The sequence below is a fragment of the Serinus canaria genome, chromosome 27 (genome assembly GCF_022539315.1).
Source record: "Serinus canaria isolate serCan28SL12 chromosome 27, serCan2020, whole genome shotgun sequence".
Taxonomy (NCBI): Eukaryota; Metazoa; Chordata; class Aves; order Passeriformes; family Fringillidae; genus Serinus; species Serinus canaria.
Window position 1 is genome coordinate 1,192,706 of NC_066340.1, and position 19,470 is coordinate 1,212,175.

The 19,470-nt window shown below is 55.7% G+C and overlaps 1 protein-coding gene across 1 annotated transcript; it reads right to left on the bottom strand.

Annotated features, from left to right (window-relative positions):
* Nucleotides 1-1,771: 1,771 nt before the first annotated feature.
* Nucleotides 1,772-19,438, bottom strand: ACE (angiotensin I converting enzyme). The gene is made up of 25 exons (XM_009096579.4): nt 18,803-19,438; nt 15,340-15,507; nt 13,982-14,069; nt 13,243-13,386; nt 12,832-13,023; nt 12,590-12,687; nt 11,888-12,060; nt 11,378-11,601; nt 9,883-10,027; nt 9,414-9,512; nt 9,091-9,213; nt 8,407-8,618; nt 7,773-7,909; nt 7,341-7,499; nt 6,837-6,924; nt 6,482-6,625; nt 6,074-6,265; nt 5,629-5,726; nt 5,191-5,363; nt 4,532-4,755; nt 4,153-4,297; nt 3,857-3,955; nt 3,334-3,456; nt 2,627-2,814; nt 1,772-2,388 (listed from the first exon to the last, which is right to left on the bottom strand). The coding sequence occupies exons 1-25, from the start codon at nt 19,010-19,012 to the stop codon at nt 2,201-2,203; spliced, it is 3,834 nt and encodes a 1,277-aa protein (XP_009094827.1). The 5' UTR covers nt 19,013-19,438; the 3' UTR covers nt 1,772-2,200.
* Nucleotides 19,439-19,470: the final 32 nt, after the last annotated feature.

A 19,470-nucleotide genomic window follows, 5' to 3' on the forward strand; every position in this document is an offset into this window, starting at 1 on the left:
TAAAGCTATCTTGTAAAACACTGCTGCTGGCTTGGCAGAGCCCCTGGGGCATGAGCTGGCCCTGCTGCCCTCAAAAGTCTCACCCAGGCCCCCATCTCAGCCAAGAAGCTCCAGTGGAGCTCAAGGTGAGACCTTCAGCCTCCCCATGGGCTGGACTGGGCATCACCTTGTGTCCAGCCCCATCTCCTGGGTGGACTTTGCACCTGTGTGAAAGATAGCCTGGTGTCCAACCCCATCCCATCTGCTGCGTGGACCTTGGCCCCATGTGGAAGGTTGGCTGGTGTCCAATCCCACCTGCTGCACAGAGCTTGGACCTGTGCTGAAGGAGCCTGGTGTCTGCCTCTGTCTTCTGCATGGCTGGTGGGCCTGGGCTGTCTGGGTGTCCCTGGACACAGCTCAGTGCACCCATCATCCACCCTCATGTCCCTGGCAGGACAAACTCAGCTCCTGTGTGGATTCTCTGATGTCTCAGTGTTCAATGTGGTTCTTTTTTCTCCTTTTCCTTTTTTTTTTTTTTTTTTCTTTTTATCCTCTTCTCCAGAAAGCAATTTTCATGAAACTTGCAGGATCTTGATGATCTTGGAGACCTCTTTTCCTCCACTAATGGGGCAGAAAGGAGCCAAGGAACTCAAAATTACCAGTGAGGAACCGAGCTGGATGGAGCACACCTGCACCAGCCTGCTTTCCCAGGCTGAAAATACACTTGGCTTCCAGCTCAGCTCTCACAGTGCCAGGTCTCTGCTCTGTGAGCAACACACTGCTGGGAAGGGGGGAGAGGAGGGAGCCTGGTGTGCCGGGATGGAAAGCAGATGCCCCGGGATGCGGCGAGGGAAGGACACGGTGTGAGCGCTGCTCCGGCTGCTGGGGCTGCTGCTGGGCTCTGGGGCTGTGGCAGAGCCATCAAGGTTGGGGTGCCACCTCCCCGTGGGCGTCCTGCACTCCAGGAGATGGAAAGCAAACAAACAGCCGAGCGTGGGCGGGCAGACACCTGCCTTCTGCTCCTCTGCCAGGTGCATGAGCCGCTCCCAAGCCTCGGCTTCCTGGCTAAGACATGACCGAGGGCAGAGGCCATGGGATGGGATAGGGACGGGTGGATCATCCAGATCCCCTCATTTCCCCTGCTGCTTCGGGCTGCAGCAGATCACAGCTCTTTAAGGCTGCAATAATCCCCAGCCTGGGATTAGTTTTGCACCTAATCACTGCAGAACAAATACGAAGTTTTATTTACAGAAGCAGAAGAAAGACGGGGACGGGGAGGAGGGGTGGGGGGGGGAACGGGTGGGCCTCAAAGCACGGCTGATCCCAAGATAATCAGGAGCTGGAGGGCAGGAGGTGATCACTGACCTTGGAACCTCCTCCCCGGCTCTTACGTAAGCGTGGCACCGCTGCTGGAGTCACAGCAGTGGTGAGCTCCAGCCTGGTGACCCCCCCAGCCCTTTAAACCCTCACATCTGGACTTTGGGCATTCCTGGCCCTGATTCAGCCCCTTCCTTAGGCACGTGCTGCACTGTGAACCCACGAGCTGTCAGCTCTGACGGGAGCTGGGATTCAGGGGAGGATGGAGATGCTGCAAAGGGATGCTGATCCTTCAGATGGGGTGAGGAGAAGCTGGGTGCTGCAGTTATGTTGCCTCAAAGCCAGACTGGGCCCCAGGGATTTGTGTCTGCACTGGGTTGTGGTGGCAGCTCACCTGCTTGAGAACCTCGTTCCACTGAGCCCCCAGCCCACCTGCAAGAAGAAGCTGAGCTGCTGCTGGAAGGGGGACAAGACATAGGTTTATTTTTCAACCATGCAAGCGAACAGCCTGGTAGCAGGCAGACCAGGATGTGCTCCATCCCTCCCCAAACTGCCCTCTGTCACTCAAGTCCCTGTGGCTTTGCCCACAGATCAGAATTGGCTGGTGGGTGACCAGGCTGGACCAGCTCCAGCCCTGGGCACAGGGGCAGCTTGTGATGGCTCCGTGCCTGCCGGAGCCTGAACTTCTCTTTCCCCCGATTCAGATTCAGACATTGACAAATAAATAGCTCTTCTCTGTTCTGGTTCTTGCATAGTGGAAAGGAATGTCTGACCTGATAGGAGAGAGTAATCCTGGGTTGTGGAAACCCATGGCTTCCTTGGCAAGTGTGCCCATGGCATGGCTGCCAGCCTGGCCAAGTGCCCATGCTTGCACCCTGTCTGTGTTGCCCTGCTGGTGGCTGCCTTATTTCAGTTCCATTTCTGAGATGGATGTGAAGGTCTTTCCCCTGGCTAAGAAGAACTTGACACCGAAGAAGATGGTGGTGATCAGGAAGATGAGTGCCAGGGCAAGCAGGACCCAGCCCCCAGCCGTGGCTTGGCTTTTGGTCAGGGACATTCCCAGGAAATCAGTTTTGCTGGAGTCATCTTGGGCTGGAAAAGAGAGAAAAGAGAGACATGGTTGTTGCTGGGGGCTCTGGGCTGTGGTATGTTGGTCTCTTGGGTGCCCTTTGGCCTCAGCTCCACGAGGAATCAAGGAGAAGTATCCAAACACCCTGTGGTTTTTGGGATGGCCAAGCAGCTCCAAGAGAGCTCCATTTCATTCTGACCCTGGTGAGGGCTGAGCCCTGGCCAGCCATTGTCCTGCTGAGCCTGGCTGAGCCCTGCATACCTGTGTAAGGAGTCCAGCTGTATTCAGGCCAGCCCAGGACCTCCCCATTCTTCTGGTTCTCTTTCTCCAACCATATCCTGAGTGGCTCAAAGTAGTTCATCAGGGCCTCTGCTGACATGTTGGGCTGTCCTGTGATGAGCTGCATGGCTTCAGGCCATGGCTTGCTGAAACCCAGCTTCAGGGCATCCCTGTGGCGGGAGAAATCAGCTCCAGTGTGTTCCCCATCACCCTCTTGGTTGCCAGCCCCTCCCTTTCCCTTGGAGTTCTTGGTGTCACTATCCCTGGGTGCAGTCTGAGCCCCCAGAACCATAGGGCTGCCAGCCTGGAGCACAGGGAAGGACATTTATAGAGGAGTTTACATGGATTAAAAACCTCCAGTGGATCCAGCCTGATGCAGAGCAGTCCCTGGGTGAAAGAGTTAATTTTGCAGGTGCTTTTCTTGAAGCAAGGGGGTTGTTTTCCCTAAGGAACTGGGGGCTGGCAGGAGGAGGAGGAGGAGGAGGAGGGAACCTTCCCCCTGCCAGGGGCCTAGCTACCATCTAGTGGCTGCCTTTGCAATCACAGCCCCTGTGCCCAGCCCAGGGTGTCCCCCCCAGATATGGGATGGGAGGGGTGACCAGGGGCTGTGTTGCCTCCTGTCTTGCTGGGCTGGCTTTAAGGTATTTGGGGATACTGATGCCTTGGCTTTAGCCTGCCCACACACCTACCCCAAGAGCTTCCCAGCCTCCTTGGACTGGTAGATGTCACAGGTGTGCAGGGGACCCTGGTGCCCAGCTGCATCACAGAGTGCCTGGTGGAACTGGAACTGGATCACAAAGCTGACGAAGTACCTGGTGGAGAGGGATGAAGAGATGGGAATGGACCCTGCTTGTGCCTGTGCAACAGAGGATGTGGCTCCCCTCATTCTCTGGCTGAACCCTCCCAGTCTAGAGGAGCATCACTGGCTTTGGAGCTACACCTTCTTCAGCTCAGCTCAACCTGACGAGGCCATTTCTCCCATAATGTGTTTTATATTTCTTGGAGTGGATGAGCTCATCTTCCTTGGATAGGGAGAAATCCCCCTAAATCCAAACTTCTCATTTGAAGCCCTGTCAGGGTCTCTGGAGCTGCCCAGCCCACGCAGGATGGTACCACCAGCCATGGAAAAAGGTGTCATCGCTGGCATCTGACCTGGGGATCCTGCTTCTATGTCCAAGTGGTGTCCCTCGTGCCCCAGCCCTGCTGGCTCACCTAATGTAAGGGACGTTGGCAGGAATGTGAAACTTTGCCCCGGGGTCGAAGTCATCTTCAGACCTCAGTGCTGGTGGGCACAAGCCCTGGTACTTCAGCCTGTGTGAGAGAGGGAGAGTCAGGCCAGCTTGGGGAGGAGGAGATGGGGCAACGTGGGAAGGAACATAGTGGGGTGTGAGGACAGAGGGAGGGGCTGTGTATCTCATCATTCCCATTGCAGTCAGCTGGACCACAAGGAGAAAACACCCAGTGGGACAAGAGCCTTGTTTCAGAGAGGGGTCTGAATTCAATCCTACCTGAGGTTCCACCACTCCTTGTTGTACTCGTCCTCCTTGATCCGCCCATCAAACACCTTCCAGCGCCACTGGTCCATGAGGTACCCGAAGGGCAGGAAGGCAATTTTGTCCAGGGCGATGCTCATCAGATAGTTGATATCACTTTCTGCCCAGGGCACGAAGATGTGAGCAAGACAGTGCTGTATCCACCTCTCCTCCCTCTGTGGATCATTCTGCCCCAGAACTGGGTGTCCCCAACAGGTCCTGTCCCCTCCATGCATGCAAAGCCACCACGTATGTCCCTGAGCCCTTCAACCTTGCCCAGCCCCTCCTGACCATCTGCATTTCCAGCTGTTCCCATCAGCATCCCCACATTTGCTGTGTGGCCCCTCCAGCTCACCTTCGTTTTCCATGACTTGGTCCAGCAGATTGATGCTGTGGAGGTGTTTGGGGGTGGAGACGGACAAGGCCATGACATCCCCAACAGCCTCATGGAAGCCAGGGTTGGCCCCGTCACGGAAGGAGACAGGCTGGTCCTTGTACTGCAGGAAGTACTGGACGTGGCCCATCTCGTGGTGCACTGTGATGAGGTCGTCCATGTTCACCACTGTGCACTGCTTGATCCTGGACAAGGACACAGGGGTTGGGGGAGAAGGGAGGGCAGTGGTGGCATGAGAACCTCCAGGAACCATCACAGCCCCTTGAGCTATTTTTCCTTTCTATGTGCCCTCTCCCCACATCTGATGCCACGCCAGGCTGGTCCCACTCCACTGGGTTGATCTCTTCCTCCTCCTGCATCTCCTGCTGACCCTGCCCATTCCTTGTCCCTGTTCTTCAGCTTTTCCATTCTCCAGGACAGGGCAGGGCAGGCATGGATTGCCCTCCATCCACCATGGGGGCTCCTACCAGCACCTTGGGTACCAAGAGAAGTGCCACATTTGGGGTGCCACAGCCACAGAGCAAGACACACTGTGGTGGCCCACCTGCCCTCATTCTACAAAGACTCTTTCTGCCCCAGCACCACACCAGCAGTGGCCACCCCCTGCTCCCCAGGGGCACCTGAAGTCCTTGCGGTTGTAGAAATCCCAGGCTGAGGCGTGGCACACCACCTCCCGCCCATCCGACGGCTTCTCGATCATGGACTTGTCCCAGAACTCCTGTGGCATCGGGATGAGGCCCAGGGAGGTGAAGAAATGGTCTGACTCTTCAAACATTCTCTTGGGTGTCCAGCCCTGAGGAAAGAGCAGAGACCTGGTGAGGGGCAGCGGGGGGGCTGTGGAAGGATGGGAGGACAGGGATAACCTTGTTCTGGGCAAGGGAATCTCCAGGAGTCAGCTAGACCTGGATCCAGGTCTTGGCATGTAGAGGTAGGGAGAATCCAGATGAGGCATGGATTTTTTTGGCAACGTTAAAGCATTTGGCAGCATGGGTGGTGGCAACAGCCAAAGGTTGCTGCGTCCCAAAGGTTTCCCCAGAGCAGGCTAGAAAAGCACTGACCTGGTTTTTCATGGCTGGGGTGGCATCCACCTTGGTGGCATCTGGGAAAGGGACCACCAGGTCGAAAATGCTGGACCATGACTGAGCCCACATGTTGCCTGGGAAGCACAGAAGGATAACACATGTCAGGAGGGAGACAGGGAGAGGAGAGCAACCAGTCACTCCCTCCTCCTGCACAGGTGGATCACCTTGCCTGGTCCCTGCCTTGCCTGGTCCCTGCCCTGTCTGCATAAGGGCAATGTAGGCAGGAGCCATCCATGCAAGAGAAGTCAAACCATGCTGAGCGTGCTGCCCTTCCCTGGGGCAGATTGGCCTCTACAGACCCATCCCAGGGGACTTTTTCCCTTCAGCCACAGCTGAACAGAGACCAGACTTGACTCTTGGCATGGCACAGAGACAGCCACACCTGGTGGGAGAAGCAGCATAGCTCCAGCAGAGCCCTTACCCAGCAGATGGGCAGGGATGGGACCCTTCAGGTTGATGTGCTCTGCACCATACTTTTTGTAGAGGGCTCGGCGTACATAAGCATGCAGGTTGAGGTACAGGGGCTGCAGCTGCTGATACAGCCTCTCCAGATCTTCCTCGAAGGTGGATGTCTCATACAGGGATCTCCAGTAGGCCCCATTGTCTGTGTAGCCTGTGGTAGGGCAAGGACAGGAGCTGTCAGACTCTGTCCTTCTTGGGCAAGACTCTGTCTTGTTGTTCAGACACTCCAAGAGTGAGAGTAGATCTCCTGGGAGTTAGTGAGACCTCCACACCCTTGGGATTTTGACCCCCAGTTGGGTGAAGAGCCCAATCCTCTGCTCACAGGGGGCCAGGGCCATGGTGGGCTCCAGGGGAGCAGGGCACTGACCATTGAGCACGGCTGCCTTGTTGCTCAGCTCCACATATCTCTTGTAGTTGTTCCTCATCTTCTTCCCAGAAGCATCCCTCCAGCCCTTCCAGGCGAAGAGGAGCTCGTCATAGTCCCGAGAGGTGGCCATGATGTCTGTGAGGTCTGAGAGAGAGCAACAAAGCCACTGAGATGCTGTTGGATGGGCTGGGCAGGTGCAATGGTTCTGTACTGTGTTGCTCAGGGGCCATCACAGAGAAGGTGAAATAACCCTTCATGGTCTTTCTTCATGCCCCCATTAAAAAAAAAAAATCCAAAATTCCCTCCCTTCTGGGCCAGGTGCTGATGCCCCACAGGACACCCTGCTAGATCTTACCAGGATCCAGTGGGTGACAGGTTTTGTTCTCTCTGCAGACCTTGGCCACGCTGTAGGTGGTCTCCATGTCTGAGAGCAGGGTGTTATACTGCAAAGGAAATCAGAGTATATAAAGTGGTTATCCTTGTTTCTGATACTGGAGGGTATTGGAGGACGTCCCAGCCCATTGAGGTTTTTGGGTGTTTTACTCTGGTCCTTACCAAGATCAAGTGTGACCCCAACAGAGGCAACACAGAGTGAATATAGGAGGGCCTGGGGCCAATAAGCAGTGTGCTATTGTCACCAAACATCCAGGTCCCACTGCAGCCTGGGCTAGGCAACCTTTGGGTGGGAAACCTTGAAGACAAGGATTTTGGCTTTGTGTGGAAGGTACCAGGCTATCACCTTTTCCAAGGCAGGTGGTGGCTGCCCAGTGGCATTTCTTAAGTTTTGAGAGAAACTTTTGTCTTCACATAAGGTGATGGCAAGGGCCACCCTCTCTTGCTCTGTCCCCCTGCCACTCACCTCCTTCAGTTCCTCCTCAGGTAAGGCTGCCCTCTCAATGACACTCAGCTTCTTGAGGATGCGGGTGACACTTTCATCCTGGAAATCGGAGGTGTCAAACTGCCTGGCCCTCATGCCGTACTCCAGGGTGTGCTTGGACATGGCCAAGTTCTTCTCCAGCTGCAATGACAGAAGAAGAGTTACTTCAGGGAGAAGACACAGGCCACTGCTAGAAACACCCCCTGGCATCCCATGATGACACCCTCCCCACAGCTGCCCTTGTGGGTACCCCATGGGATGTGAGGGTTTCAAGGAAAAGGGTGAGAGCATTATCCCTCTACAAGGGGCAGAGGCTGGCCTGGTTTGCAGAGCCTCTGTGAAACGTGCCCTGGGTACCACCTGCCCTCCCTGGCTGATGGCTCTCCCTGCACAGCCCCAGGGTTGTTCCCATACCATGATCTCCTTGTTGTGGTCAGTGATGTTGGTGTTGTAGGCCCAGGATGCCTCGGTGTAGGCATTCCACACTTCCTCAGCCGTGCTGTTGTACTCGGACAAGAACTCTTTAGCTTGTGCCTCGTCTGCTATTTTGTCTAGAGGAGGAAATAAATGGAGGAAGAGATGAGAAAGCACTCTTGCAACTCTCCTGACCTATCACATGGAGAAGCCATTGTTAAGCTTTTCCCAGAACTGCAGGTCCATTGAAGGATGCCACAACTTGGGAGCAGGCTGAGCTGAGAACTGGGGGAAGAGGTGCCCAGCTGGGGTGTCCCATCGGACAGAGGATGGGATGACAGGACAAACTGCATGCCCTAGACTCTCCCACGTGAGCACAAAGGATACAACTAAGAAGAGAAACTCTTCACACCATGACTGATGACATCACTGTGCAGCCTCAGAAAATGGCACCTGCCTCCTGGGAAGCAACACCCCGTGGGACTTCACTGAGCTGGCTATTTCTCTTTCCTGGTATGGAGACCACCCCACCCACAGCAGAGACCTTCCTGTGCTTCTGTCTGTGGATTAATGATGTCCCTTGGGGGACCTCTTCCTGACCCTCCCCAAACCCAGGATGGAGCTGCAGCCTTACCAATGCCTTCAGGGTAGCCTTCAGGGACAGGGGGACGCCAGTCAAACTCAGGCCAGCCCAGCACCTCATTGGTCTTTTTGTTCTGCTCCTGAAGCCACTTGGTGACAGGGCTGAAATACTCCAGAAGGGCTCCAGCATCCATCTGGCCCTTGCCAGTGAGATTCAAGAGGATTTCCTGCCACGACTTCGAGGACCCAGCTTTCAACACTTCTCTGCAGAGGAGCAGAACAGCAAGAGCCAGCATGAGGCCAGAGGATGGATGGGAGAGAAGCAGTGATAGTATCTCAGCACCTGAAGGGTTGAAAATGCTGTTCCAGAGTGGGATGTGAACCTGGGAACTGCCCTGGAAGCCACCACCTGTCTTGCATGTGGGAACTGAGGACTCCCTGTCACACACTCGTGCATTTAACACCCAGGGAATCAACAGGAGCCAACTGTGCTTTAGTGACCTCTTGTCTGGGTGGGAGCTCATGGCTGGGACAATAGCAATACTCTGGTGAGGACCACTCACCCCACCCCAGTGCTTCCACGTATTTCCATCCATCCATCCATCCATCTGCAAAGCTATTTCTCCAGTTCACTTTTCCTTCCTTCCTTCCTTTCTTCTTTCCTTCCTTTGCACACCATCAGCTTCCATGCACACATCTGCCCATGGCGATTTTCCTGACCCTCCTCTGTCCCCACCTGAGTTTGTCTCCAGCCTCTTTGGACCTGTAGATGTCACAGGTGTGCAGGGGACCGGTGTGGTTGGCTGCCTGGCACAGTGCCTTGTGAAACTGGAACTGGAGGATGAAGCTCACAAAGTACCTGCCAAGGAAGCCCATGAAGGTGAGAACTGGGAACAAGGGGAAGCAGACCCAAGAGCTCAACCCCACCATTTGTGGTCCCAAGCGTTGGGAGATCTCTGTGTCTTGAGCAGGAGCAGCACATGACAGTCCCTGCCCACAGAGGTCATCCCCCACCCACTGCATCCCAAACCTTGGTCCCCTTGCCAACACTTCCTCTACCTGATGTAAGGAGTGTTCCCTGGGATGTGGTACTTTGCTCCAGGGTCAAAGTTGCTCTCATTCCTTGAAATCGGGGCACAGATGCCCTGGTATTTGGTTCTGTGGACAACACAAGCATGGGAATAATAAAGGGTCAGAAGAATCTAGTCAAAGAATAGGAAGGCTTGGCATAGTGCTGAAGAAATCTGCACAATTAGAGCACGATTCCATCCATCATCCATCCATCCATCCATCCATCCATCCATCCATCCATCCATCCATCCATCCATCCATCCATCCATCCATCCATCCATCCATCCATCCATCCACCCACTCATCTCTTCTTCCATCCTACCCACCCCCCATCTATCCATTGCTCTCCCACCATTTCTGTGGCTACTTTTATGCTTTTTCTTTCCTCTTTCCTGCCTCCTTTCCTTGCACATGCCCAGCTTCCACAGCCACATCCCCCCAGGTGACTGTGCCCTACCTCAGGTACCACCAGTCGTAGTTGTAGCGGCTTGGCGGCGTGTGGCCACTGAAGACGTTCCAGCGCCACTGGTCAATGAGGTAGCCAAAGGGCAGGAAGGCAATCTTCTCCAGGGCCATCTTCAGCAGGTAGTTGATATTGCTCTCTGCATGAAAGAGAGCCTGAACCAGGCTGGAAAGGAGTCTGCATAGACAGCACTACAGGCACCACAATTTTAGTGGGCAAGAGGGTGGGCAGATCTGGATGAGAAACAGGGACAGCATCTCAGCACCTAACAGTGCTCCTCGAGAAGGCTGTGTAGGACACAGGAGGTCTCTATAGATACAGTCAGTACCTGAGGCAACATGTGCCTTTTACTGAGTGGGGACAATGAGAGTGACACGTGTGGTGTCCCCTTGCCCTTAAGCCCAGCTCTCAGAGTTAAAAGGTCTTTGGTGAGTGTAACTCTTCACACTTCCACCCTGGGGCCTCAGGGTAAGGGGGTTTGGGGGAGTTTGTTCTGCAGTCACACCACTGCAAAGGCTCTGATGGTTTAGACCCAGAACCAGAGTCAACTCTAGGACAGCCACTGTACCATGAGGAGCACAGGGGATGGTGACATCTGTTTTCCCCCTCTCAAGGAAACCCAGGGAAGGAAGTTTGGAGAAAGACCTGCTGGAGACCCAGCTGAAGCTGTGGGGTCAGAGAAGGGCTGGCAGCACTGCCCTGAGGGGCTGTTGGCTGCCATCACTATGGCAGCCTGGCTGCCAAGAGCTGGCAGGCCGGGTAGCAGTGGCTTGAGGCAGAGACCATCTGCTTCGTTGTGTTTATGCAGCACTGGCCCGATGCTCTTGGCTGCTGGGCTGTCTTTCTTGTCATAAAACCTATTTAATGACACGGCAGGAGGATCCCAGGACTGTCCCTCCTCCGCCAAGCAGCGCCTGGGGCAGGTCTGGGAGCGCTCAATTTCTTCTGCCACCATCTGCTTTGATGTGTTGGCTGAGGGATGTCGGGTGGGAGGATGAGGCTCTTGATGAGCTGGGCAGTGACAAGTCCTGCCCTGCTGTGCTGGCTGGCAGCTGGACATGTCACCCTCTGACTGCCCTCATGACTGTGCACGTGCATGCTTGGTGCCACCTCCTCAGAGCCACACCAGCAGCTCCAGTGGTGGATGCTTCTTGGGGAGGGAGGGAGGGAGGAATGCTAGAAAGGTCAAGGCCAATCAAGCACAGAAATGTTGATTTCCAGTTTGGGCTCTGTTGGTGAAGGGAAAGGCTCTGGAGAGCATCACTCCTGCCTCAGGGGTGAAGAAGATGGAACCAAGAAGGACTCTACATGGACCCACAGAGACAAGAGGGACTTGTGCATGAACCCATGGAGATGAGAAGGGGTTGTGGCAGCTCTGGGCTGCATTGCCAGACTGCAAACCATCCTGGCATGTCTCAAACTCTTCCCAGTGCCACAGGTAGTGCCAGAGCCCTTCAGGTCACCCAGCTCCAAAGGGTGGCTGCCATACCTTCATCCTCAGCAGCATTGCTGAGGAGACCGATTTTCCTGAGGTGGCTGGGGGTGGAGACAGAGAGGGCCAGGACATCACCGATGGCCTCGTGGAAGCCAGGGTTGGCCCCGCTGCGGAAGGACACGGGCTGGTCCTTGTATTGCAGGTAGTACTGGATGTGGCCCATCTCATGGTGCACTGTGAACAGATGCTCCATGGTCACCGATGTGCACTGCTTGATCCTGCCGTGGGAAAACAGCATTGCCTGAGCCCACTGAGGGACTCAGGTGCCTGTGCACCCCCTGGATGGGAAGGACTCCCCACAGTCTCAGAGAGGGTGGCAGCACCCCACAGGGTAAGGGAAAATGGAGGGGAAGGCAGGGCAGCATTGCCACTCCAGACCTCACTGCAGAAAGTGCCAGATTGGGGGCATATTGCCAGGCTGGGGGTACCCAAAAGGGTGATCACCAACGGGGATAGGAGAGGGCCTTGCCCTGTAGCCCTGGGTCCCTGCACGTCCCCACAGACCTGAAGTCCTTGCGGTTGTAGAAGTCCCAGGCCGAGGCATGACACACCACCTCCCTCCCATCTGTTGGCTTTTCCAGCATGGACTCCTTCCAGAATTCAGGGGGCATCTCCAGGAGCCCCAGGGAGGTGAAGAACTCCTCTGAGACCCGGAACATGTGAGTGGCATTCCAACCCTGGTGGGCAGCAGGCAATGGGTTATGTGAGGAAGGGGCTGCCTGTGCCCTGGGCATTGCCTCCAGTGCTCCAGGACTGTGGCAAGGAGGTGAGTTGCTCCCAGGGACTCAGGTCCTGCCCCTCTCTCTGTGATGGGGAGGCCCAGCCCCAGAACTGGTGTGAACATTGCTAAAAAGCATGAAGCAATGGTGCTGGAGCTCAGCAGGGGCAGGAGAAGGGAGCAGGACTTATACCCAAGAAGGGCTTGGAGCTGTGTGATGGTGTGAATGCAGCAATGCAGCCCCCAGCCTGGGGACTGGCAGCAGTCCCAGTGCACTACCCACTTTTGTCCCCCTGCTGCCTCTTTGGTCATTGCCAGATATGGAGTAAGATAATTTCTTTGTCCCTTCCCCTCCCATACATGGGTTTTCTGCTGTCCTCTATACAAGTATTAAAAAATTCTCCCAGGGGGTCAATGTCATGGGCCAGCCTTGGCAACACCTCCTGCTTTTTCTCCCTGGTCCCTCCAATGATCCCTCAGCCCATCACCTGCTGCACCATGGCGCTCGTGACATCAAGGTTGGGTTTCTCAGGGTAGGGGATCATCAGGTCATAGATGTTGTTCCACTGCTGAGCCCACATGTTGCCTGAAAAGAGAAAATAGCTGGAGTAGAGCTGGTGGCAGGTCAGAAGAGAAACACAGTGATAACTGAGACCTCTCTGGCCTTGTGTGTGCCCCTCTGACCCCACCAGCACCTCTGGGCCCAGGCTGGGGGAGTCTCATCTCTTACCCAGGAGGTGAGCAGGGATGGGCCCCTTCAGGTTGATGTATTTGGGTCCATAGCGGTCGTACAGCTTCCTCCGGACGAAGGCGTGCAGGTTGAGGTAGAGTGGCTCCAGCTGGTTGTAGAGGTCCTCCAGGTCCTTCTCAAAGGTGTCTGAGTCGTACCAGGAGCGCCAGTAGCTGCCTGTGTCATTGAATCCTACCAGGGACACAGGGAAAACCTCTGTCTCCAGACCCCAAAGGCTGCCCCCACTACCCACCCCCAAAAGGTGGGACCAGGGACTAGCAGCAGGATTTCCCCCCCATCCTTAAAGTGTTGGTACTTGGGAAATAGAAGCTGGATGTGGGGGTAGAGCATCCCAATACCCCAGTCCCAATTTCCACCCCTGGCCTGTTTGGGGAGCCCCTTGGTTTGTACCATCCTGCGAGTAGGCGGCGTTGCTCAGCTGCACAAACTCCTGGTACTTGGGGCGCAGCGGGATCCCCGCGGCGTTGTGCCAGCCCTCCCAGGCGTACAGCAGCTTCTTGTAGCTCCGGGACGTGGCCATGATATCCGACAGGTCTGGGACAGAGGGGACAAGGAGAACATGAGAGAGTGGCTGGAGAGGGAGGCACAAGCCACAGCTCTGCAGAGGTGCCACCAGCACCACCACGCCAGACCCCAGCGCCTGTCGCTCTAGGACATGAAACAGAAAAATGGGGACACTGGATTTTTTTAAGGAAAAAAAGGGGGAAGTTTAATTCTGACTTCAGCATTTATAGATTTCCAAAAGCGACAGTGGATTGGAGGGTGAAAGTGCCACCTCTCCAATGACACTGGACAAACCAACAGTTTATTAAATTTCTCTTCTTTTACGAAAGAATCCAAAACAATCATATTTACATCAAGTGTGTGAGAAAGTTCATTACAAGAATAAGAATCCAAAACAATCATATTTACATCAAGTGTGTGAGAAAGTTCATTACAAGAATGTAAACATCAGAAGGCTTAGAAAAAATAAAACAGGGCAACAAGTGCCCATCCTCATACTGGGACAATCCTGATGATCATGAGTGGCACATGCCAACCCCAACCCTCTAAGGATGTGGGGACCAGGACACTGTCCTGGCCATGGGGTGCTCAGCAGCTGGCAGGATTGAGGGGACAGGGACCATACCTGGCTCCAGATCCCAGCAGGTGCCATTGGGCAGGCACACCTTGGCCGTGGAGTAGATTTTGTCCATGTCATTTAGGATGGTGTTGAACTGTAGGAAAGGAAAAGACTGCTGAGAGGAAAGGGGCTGCCAGGGGACAGGAAAAGCCCTTCAGGATCTACAGGATTCCCAGCTCTGGAGTGTGTGTGTCCAGACAGATGTGGGGAAGGATTGGTGTGTTTATACAACACGTTTTTGGTGAGATAAGTGTGTTATCACTCAGGGTTTTGGCGTGGTGGGAGCAGGGAGGCTCTTGGGACAGACAATCCATGCTCCAGAGAGGGGCTGTTTATAAAGCTCTTTGTCAGCAGGGCCACAGCACAGGCTGTTTATCTAAATGGGTTAAAAAAAACAGGAGAAGAAAAGCCAGAGGATGAGGGGGGTTTATTTCTGTGAACTGCAACAACAGAAAACAATAGCAACAGGAGGTTTCCTGGAATGTGCCTGGGGAGCCCATTCCCAGGGAAGGAAATTCCTCTGCTCTGTCCCTCTCTCCACTCCCATTCCTCTGCTCCATCTGGGCAGAGGGGATGGAGATGGGGACAATGGTGGCTTGGGATGGAGATGGGGACAATGGTGGCTTGGATGGAGCTGCCCAGGGATGGGAGAGACATGAGTGATGTGCAGGGAGGAGACATGATGCTGTCTGTTGTCTGGAAGAGGGCAGGGATGGGTTTCCTGGAAGGAACTGGGGCCGACAGCTCTCCGGAAGGGATTGCATCACTTGGCTTTGCCAGGGCTTGGCTGGGAATGGCTGTCAGGGAGCTGGGGGCAGGATGGAAGGGCCTGTCCTGTGCTCATGTAGAGCAGAGTGGCTGCCAGCTTCAGCTTGGGCAATATTTTCATGCATGGAAATCAAAATTCAGATAAACTGCCCTAAAAACTCAGGATGTCCTGATGTCCCTAGCATGGAACTGTGTCACCAAGGCAGAGCAGTCCTTGTCTTATGGGGACCTCAGGAGCTGGGTGGCTGCATCAGCCCTTCTTTTCAGTGGGCTGCATACCTGAAGAGCACAGAAGGGTTGGGCACAGCCTGGCTGGTTTCCAGGTGATGCCCAAGACTGCTCTGTGTAAGCAGGAAATTTCCAGTTCTTGCTGGGACAGCTCCAAGATTAGGCTGGGGCTGGCTAATAGGGGCAGAAGGCACCCCACATCCCCTGGAAACAGCACCCCATCTCCTCCTCAGTCACTGTGTAGGGGCCAGTGACACCCTCCAAAATGCAACAGGCCAGCAGTGGAGTCTGGATGCTTGTGAGAATTCCCTCTAAGGCATTCCACAGCACCCCAGCCTTGCCCAGGGCTCCTCTGCCACCTTGCCTACCTGCTCTCTCATGTCCACGGGTAGGTTGGAGGGTCCCAAGGTCTGGATTGATCCAATGATTTTCCTCAGCTGGGGGTCACTGAAGTTATTCCACTTGTCGCCATAGAGTTCCTTGGCTTTCTTCCCCCATAGCTCTGTGAAGTTCTGCTCCTCCAGGGATGCTGCGACCTGCGTGGTGAGAGGGGACATGGGGGCTCAGGACCAGCCCTAGGACATGCCACCACCCAGGCAATTGCTTGGGAGCCAGGGGCAAAGCCATGAGGGTTTGTGGAAGTCAGAAGTGACAGGACATGGGGTGACAGGCAAGGCTGTCCCCAGTGCATGGCACCCATGCATAGAGACTGCAGCTTCCATCTGGGACTGCAGTGTCTGCAGCCCCTACTGCCCTGTGGAGCTCTCAATGAGCACCTGCTGGTGGCCTGGGAGGGTGTTTAGGAGGGAGCTCCAGGGTCTCATTTGGGATGGGAGTGCTGGGATTGGGTGTCCAGGCCATGCAGTCAGGGTGTCTGGGTGCTCCTGGGCTGGCTTTGACATCTGCTGGACCTGGGTTTTGGAAGGAGCTCTGTGGTCTGGCTTAGTTTTATTTCCATTCCTGCTTTTTCTCACCTTCACTGAAGCCCAAAAGATAACTCTAAAGGTGCCACATTCACCTTTCTCCTTCCTCTCTGCCCTCACTATATCTGTACACTCCTATTTCTATACATTCCTCAGGTGGCTGTTTGCACCTTGTGACCTGTAAATGCCACATCTGGTGCTCTGAGTCCCCAGTTTTGGGTGTCTCTCTGCCACCCAACTCCTGCCAGCCCTGACCTCCCTTCCTGGGGCCATGGGCTGCCAGTAAGCTGCCAGCACTGTGGGTGTTATTTAGGCAGCTGGGGCTGTGGCCCTGCTTTTGGGATGGGGTGCATTGCAGGTGTCAGCTGTATTTTTGGGAAGCTGCAATCTTTTCCAGAGTGTCCTGGCCCTGTGCAGGTGGAGTGAGATGGTGCAGAGTGCCTGGTCAGTGTCCATGTGCTGTCCTGGTGTGATTTATGGAGTTCATTAGCTGTGACTTGTGGCATTTTTAGCCTGGCTCCAACACGCCTGGTTTGTTTTATTTTAATCTTCACATTCCCTCAGCAGGCAGCAGGGAAGGAAGGGAGTTGTGGTGTGGCAGAGTTGGAGCTGCCCAGGGTTGGAGGCTACCCACACAGCTGTGGGACACGGGGGTGGGAATCCCAAAAGTGCCAGGTGCCCCTGGCCACCCCTCACTGCTCCCACGGCTTCCCTTGGACATCCCAGTGCCCACAGCATCACTGGCACCAATGCCCCAACATGCCAGCCCCACAGACACCCTGCTCTTGCATCACCCCTCTAAGCAGGAGATGCCTTTACACCTTCCCAGACCCCGTGCAGAGCTGGAGGAAGCAGAGTTCAGCTGTGTTTTGTTTTCTCCTTGAACTGACACCTGTGTTTGGTCAGGCAAATTGTACCCTAAACTCTCCTGACAGCTCTGGTGGAGTGAGTTGAGGCCAGTGGTGCTGCTTGAGAGCCCCTTGCCGTGGCCGTGCCCACCAGTCCTGGCCCTTCACTGCCACATCTGGGATCTCTCTCTGCCCCTGTGGGGGGCTCAGAAGCCCCTTGGCACCCACAGCCTCAAAGCCTCCCTACCAAAGCTCTGCCCCAGTCCCTCCCTGCTGGAGCACAGTGAACACTCAGGATCAGCTCAGGACACTGGCACTGCCTCAGCCCAGGCATCTGCAGTAGTTCTGCACCCAAACACGACCAGCCCCCAAGCCCCATTGCCTGCCTCTTGCCCAGAATCCCAGCTTGTGAAAGATGGATCATCTATCTGTCTGTCCAGCATCCCTCTGTCCATCCCTGCCCCTGCCTTTGATCTGCCCCTCATGTCCCTTTGCCACAGGGTCCCCTTTTGTGGCAGGCCCTAGAGCTGCCCATGCCCTGGTGGCCTGGCTCAGCCTCTCTTGTGTTATGGATGTGCAGGGTTTGCCTGGCCCAGTTCTCTCCCAGATCCCCCAAATCCATCCTTTTGGGTCCTGCTGGCCAGCTGGTATTCCTTTAGGAGCCTGTGACTCCCCATCCCAGCACACCTCCCTGCTGCCCCATCATGGACTGATCTCAGGGCTTCAGGTCCCCTCCTCTACCTGGGCTGGCTTAGGAGCCTTGACATTGCAGGGAGCTCCTGGACATGATCCTCACACATTTAATAGCACATCAAGGGGGGAAAGTGCTCTGCAAACACCTTCTCAGAAAAGTCCTTGCAAGGTGCTCTCCTGGCCTTAATTATGGACTCAGTGTAGCTGGGATGTTCCTGCTCTGCCCCAAGGTCCCTCACCCCACCACATCTGCAGCTAGAGCTGGATGCCTGCCCAGACATCACGTCAGCTTGACAAAAAAAGGCTGAAGGGGCACCTGGGCCCTCTTGAGTGTCCTGCCAAATTGGCAGTGCCCAGACCTGGCAGTGATCTTTCCCCTAGACAGGAAGATGCATTTCCTTCCCGCACAGGACACACTGTGCTCCCGTGCCCACGGGATCTGGAGGGTTCAGGGCTCTGTGTGCCAGCCCCTCTGTGACACTGGGCTGGCCAAACACACCGTGGTCACCTATGGGCTGCACTGCCCCTTGTGCTCCTGCAGCCATAGGACTGGCAGATGTGCCCTGAGCTGTGACTTGTCCATGACCACATGCTGGGGCCACCGGTAGCTCTCTGAGCCCATCTGGGACTGGGGAAACCACTGCAGCCTGCCCAGGCACTGCCACTGCCTGGGCTGGGCTGGGCTGGGCTGGGCTGCAGCTCACCCAACCAAGAGCAGACCTGGGGCTAATCCAGCTCCCTGCCCCACTAAATACAACCCAGACACATGCAAACTCCTGGGAGAGCACACACCCACTGTGGTGGCATTGCTCCCTGCAGAGGTTCTTCCTTCCCTAACCTGGGCTGATGTCTAATTCCCTACAGCCTGGAGTGCTTTCCCGCCTCTGTATTTGTCCCTGTGAGCTGGGGACACAAGGACAAGAGGTGGCAGCCTCACTCCCGATGCCACACAGCTGTCTGTGCACTTTGGGCTCCTGGTGTCTGCCCCAAACCAAAACCCTCAGCACTGGGATGCGGTGACACCAGGCAGGGACAGGGACAACTGACACCTGGCCCAGTTCTGGGAAGGGGAAAAGGAAAGTGGAAGGTGCTGGGAGCAGGGAATCACCTCTAAAAATAACCTTGACTCTGCTCTGGGACCAGAGCTGTCATTCTGGGGCAGAGTCTCCCTGAAAGCCAATTTGGGGCAAAACCCTACAGCTCCTGGACTACAAGTCCCAGCCTTGGTTTGCCACCCCGAGGTGCTGAGACAGAAGCCCGCAGGGAGGAAGGGAACCACACCAAGTGCCTCCAGCGTGACCCAGCCCCCCCAATCCCCGGTGCTGGGGACACCCCCGTGGTGGCATCGCCCCCGTCCCGCCACCCACCTGCCGTTCAGCATTCTCGGCCGTCAGGTTGGTGCTGTAATTCCAGCTGGCCGAGACGCTGTTGAAGAGGATGATCTCGGCCGAGCTGTTGTAGTCTGAGGCGAAGCGGGCGGCCCCTTCCTCGGTGCTGTCGTAGTGGGGGGGTTCGAGGTGGGAGCGAAGGGCACCTGCCAGGCTCAGCCACAGCAGCAGCCCCAGCGCCGCGGGCATCGCGGCGGGAGCGCGGGCACCGAGGGGCCCCGTTCGGTGCCTTCCGAGACGGCTTTGCCTCCGCCGCCGGCTGCTTATAAACCGGCAGCTTTCGCGCAAACCCTGCCCACCGAGCCTGCCTCCCCTCGCAGATAAGAGCGGAGTATTCCGTTCTCCCTCCGGCAGCTCCAAGGCTTGCGGGAAGGAGAGGCGAGAGAACGCTGCCTCGGGGTGCAAAGTCCTTTTGGCTCCTGGCAGTGCCGGGAGGGAAGGGGCTGGGGCAGGAGGGAGGGAAGGAAGGAGATGGAGGAGAATCCAGGGAGAGGCCAAAAAAAAAAGAGAAAGGAGAAAGGCTAGGGTGGATGGGGTGGGTGAGATGCAGCTCCGTCCCTGCAGGGTCCCAGTCCCCTCCCGATTTGGCGCAGGGGGATCCGGCTCAAGTGGTCCTTAGCAGAACATCTCCCCTCTCCTGCATCACA

Bases quoted from the DNA above. Each gene is read 5' to 3' on its own strand.
- ACE (XM_009096579.4), bottom strand. From the start codon at position 19,012: ATGCCCGCGGCGCTGGGGCTGCTGCTGTGGCTGAGCCTGGCAGGTGCC. The intron at 6,266-6,481 runs GTCAGTGCCCTG...GCCCTACCACAG, and splicing joins CAAGGCAGCCGTGCTCAATG to GCTACACAGACAATGGGGCC. The intron at 5,727-6,073 runs GTAAGGGCTCTG...TGTGCTTCCCAG, and splicing joins CATCCCTGCCCATCTGCTGG to GCAACATGTGGGCTCAGTCA.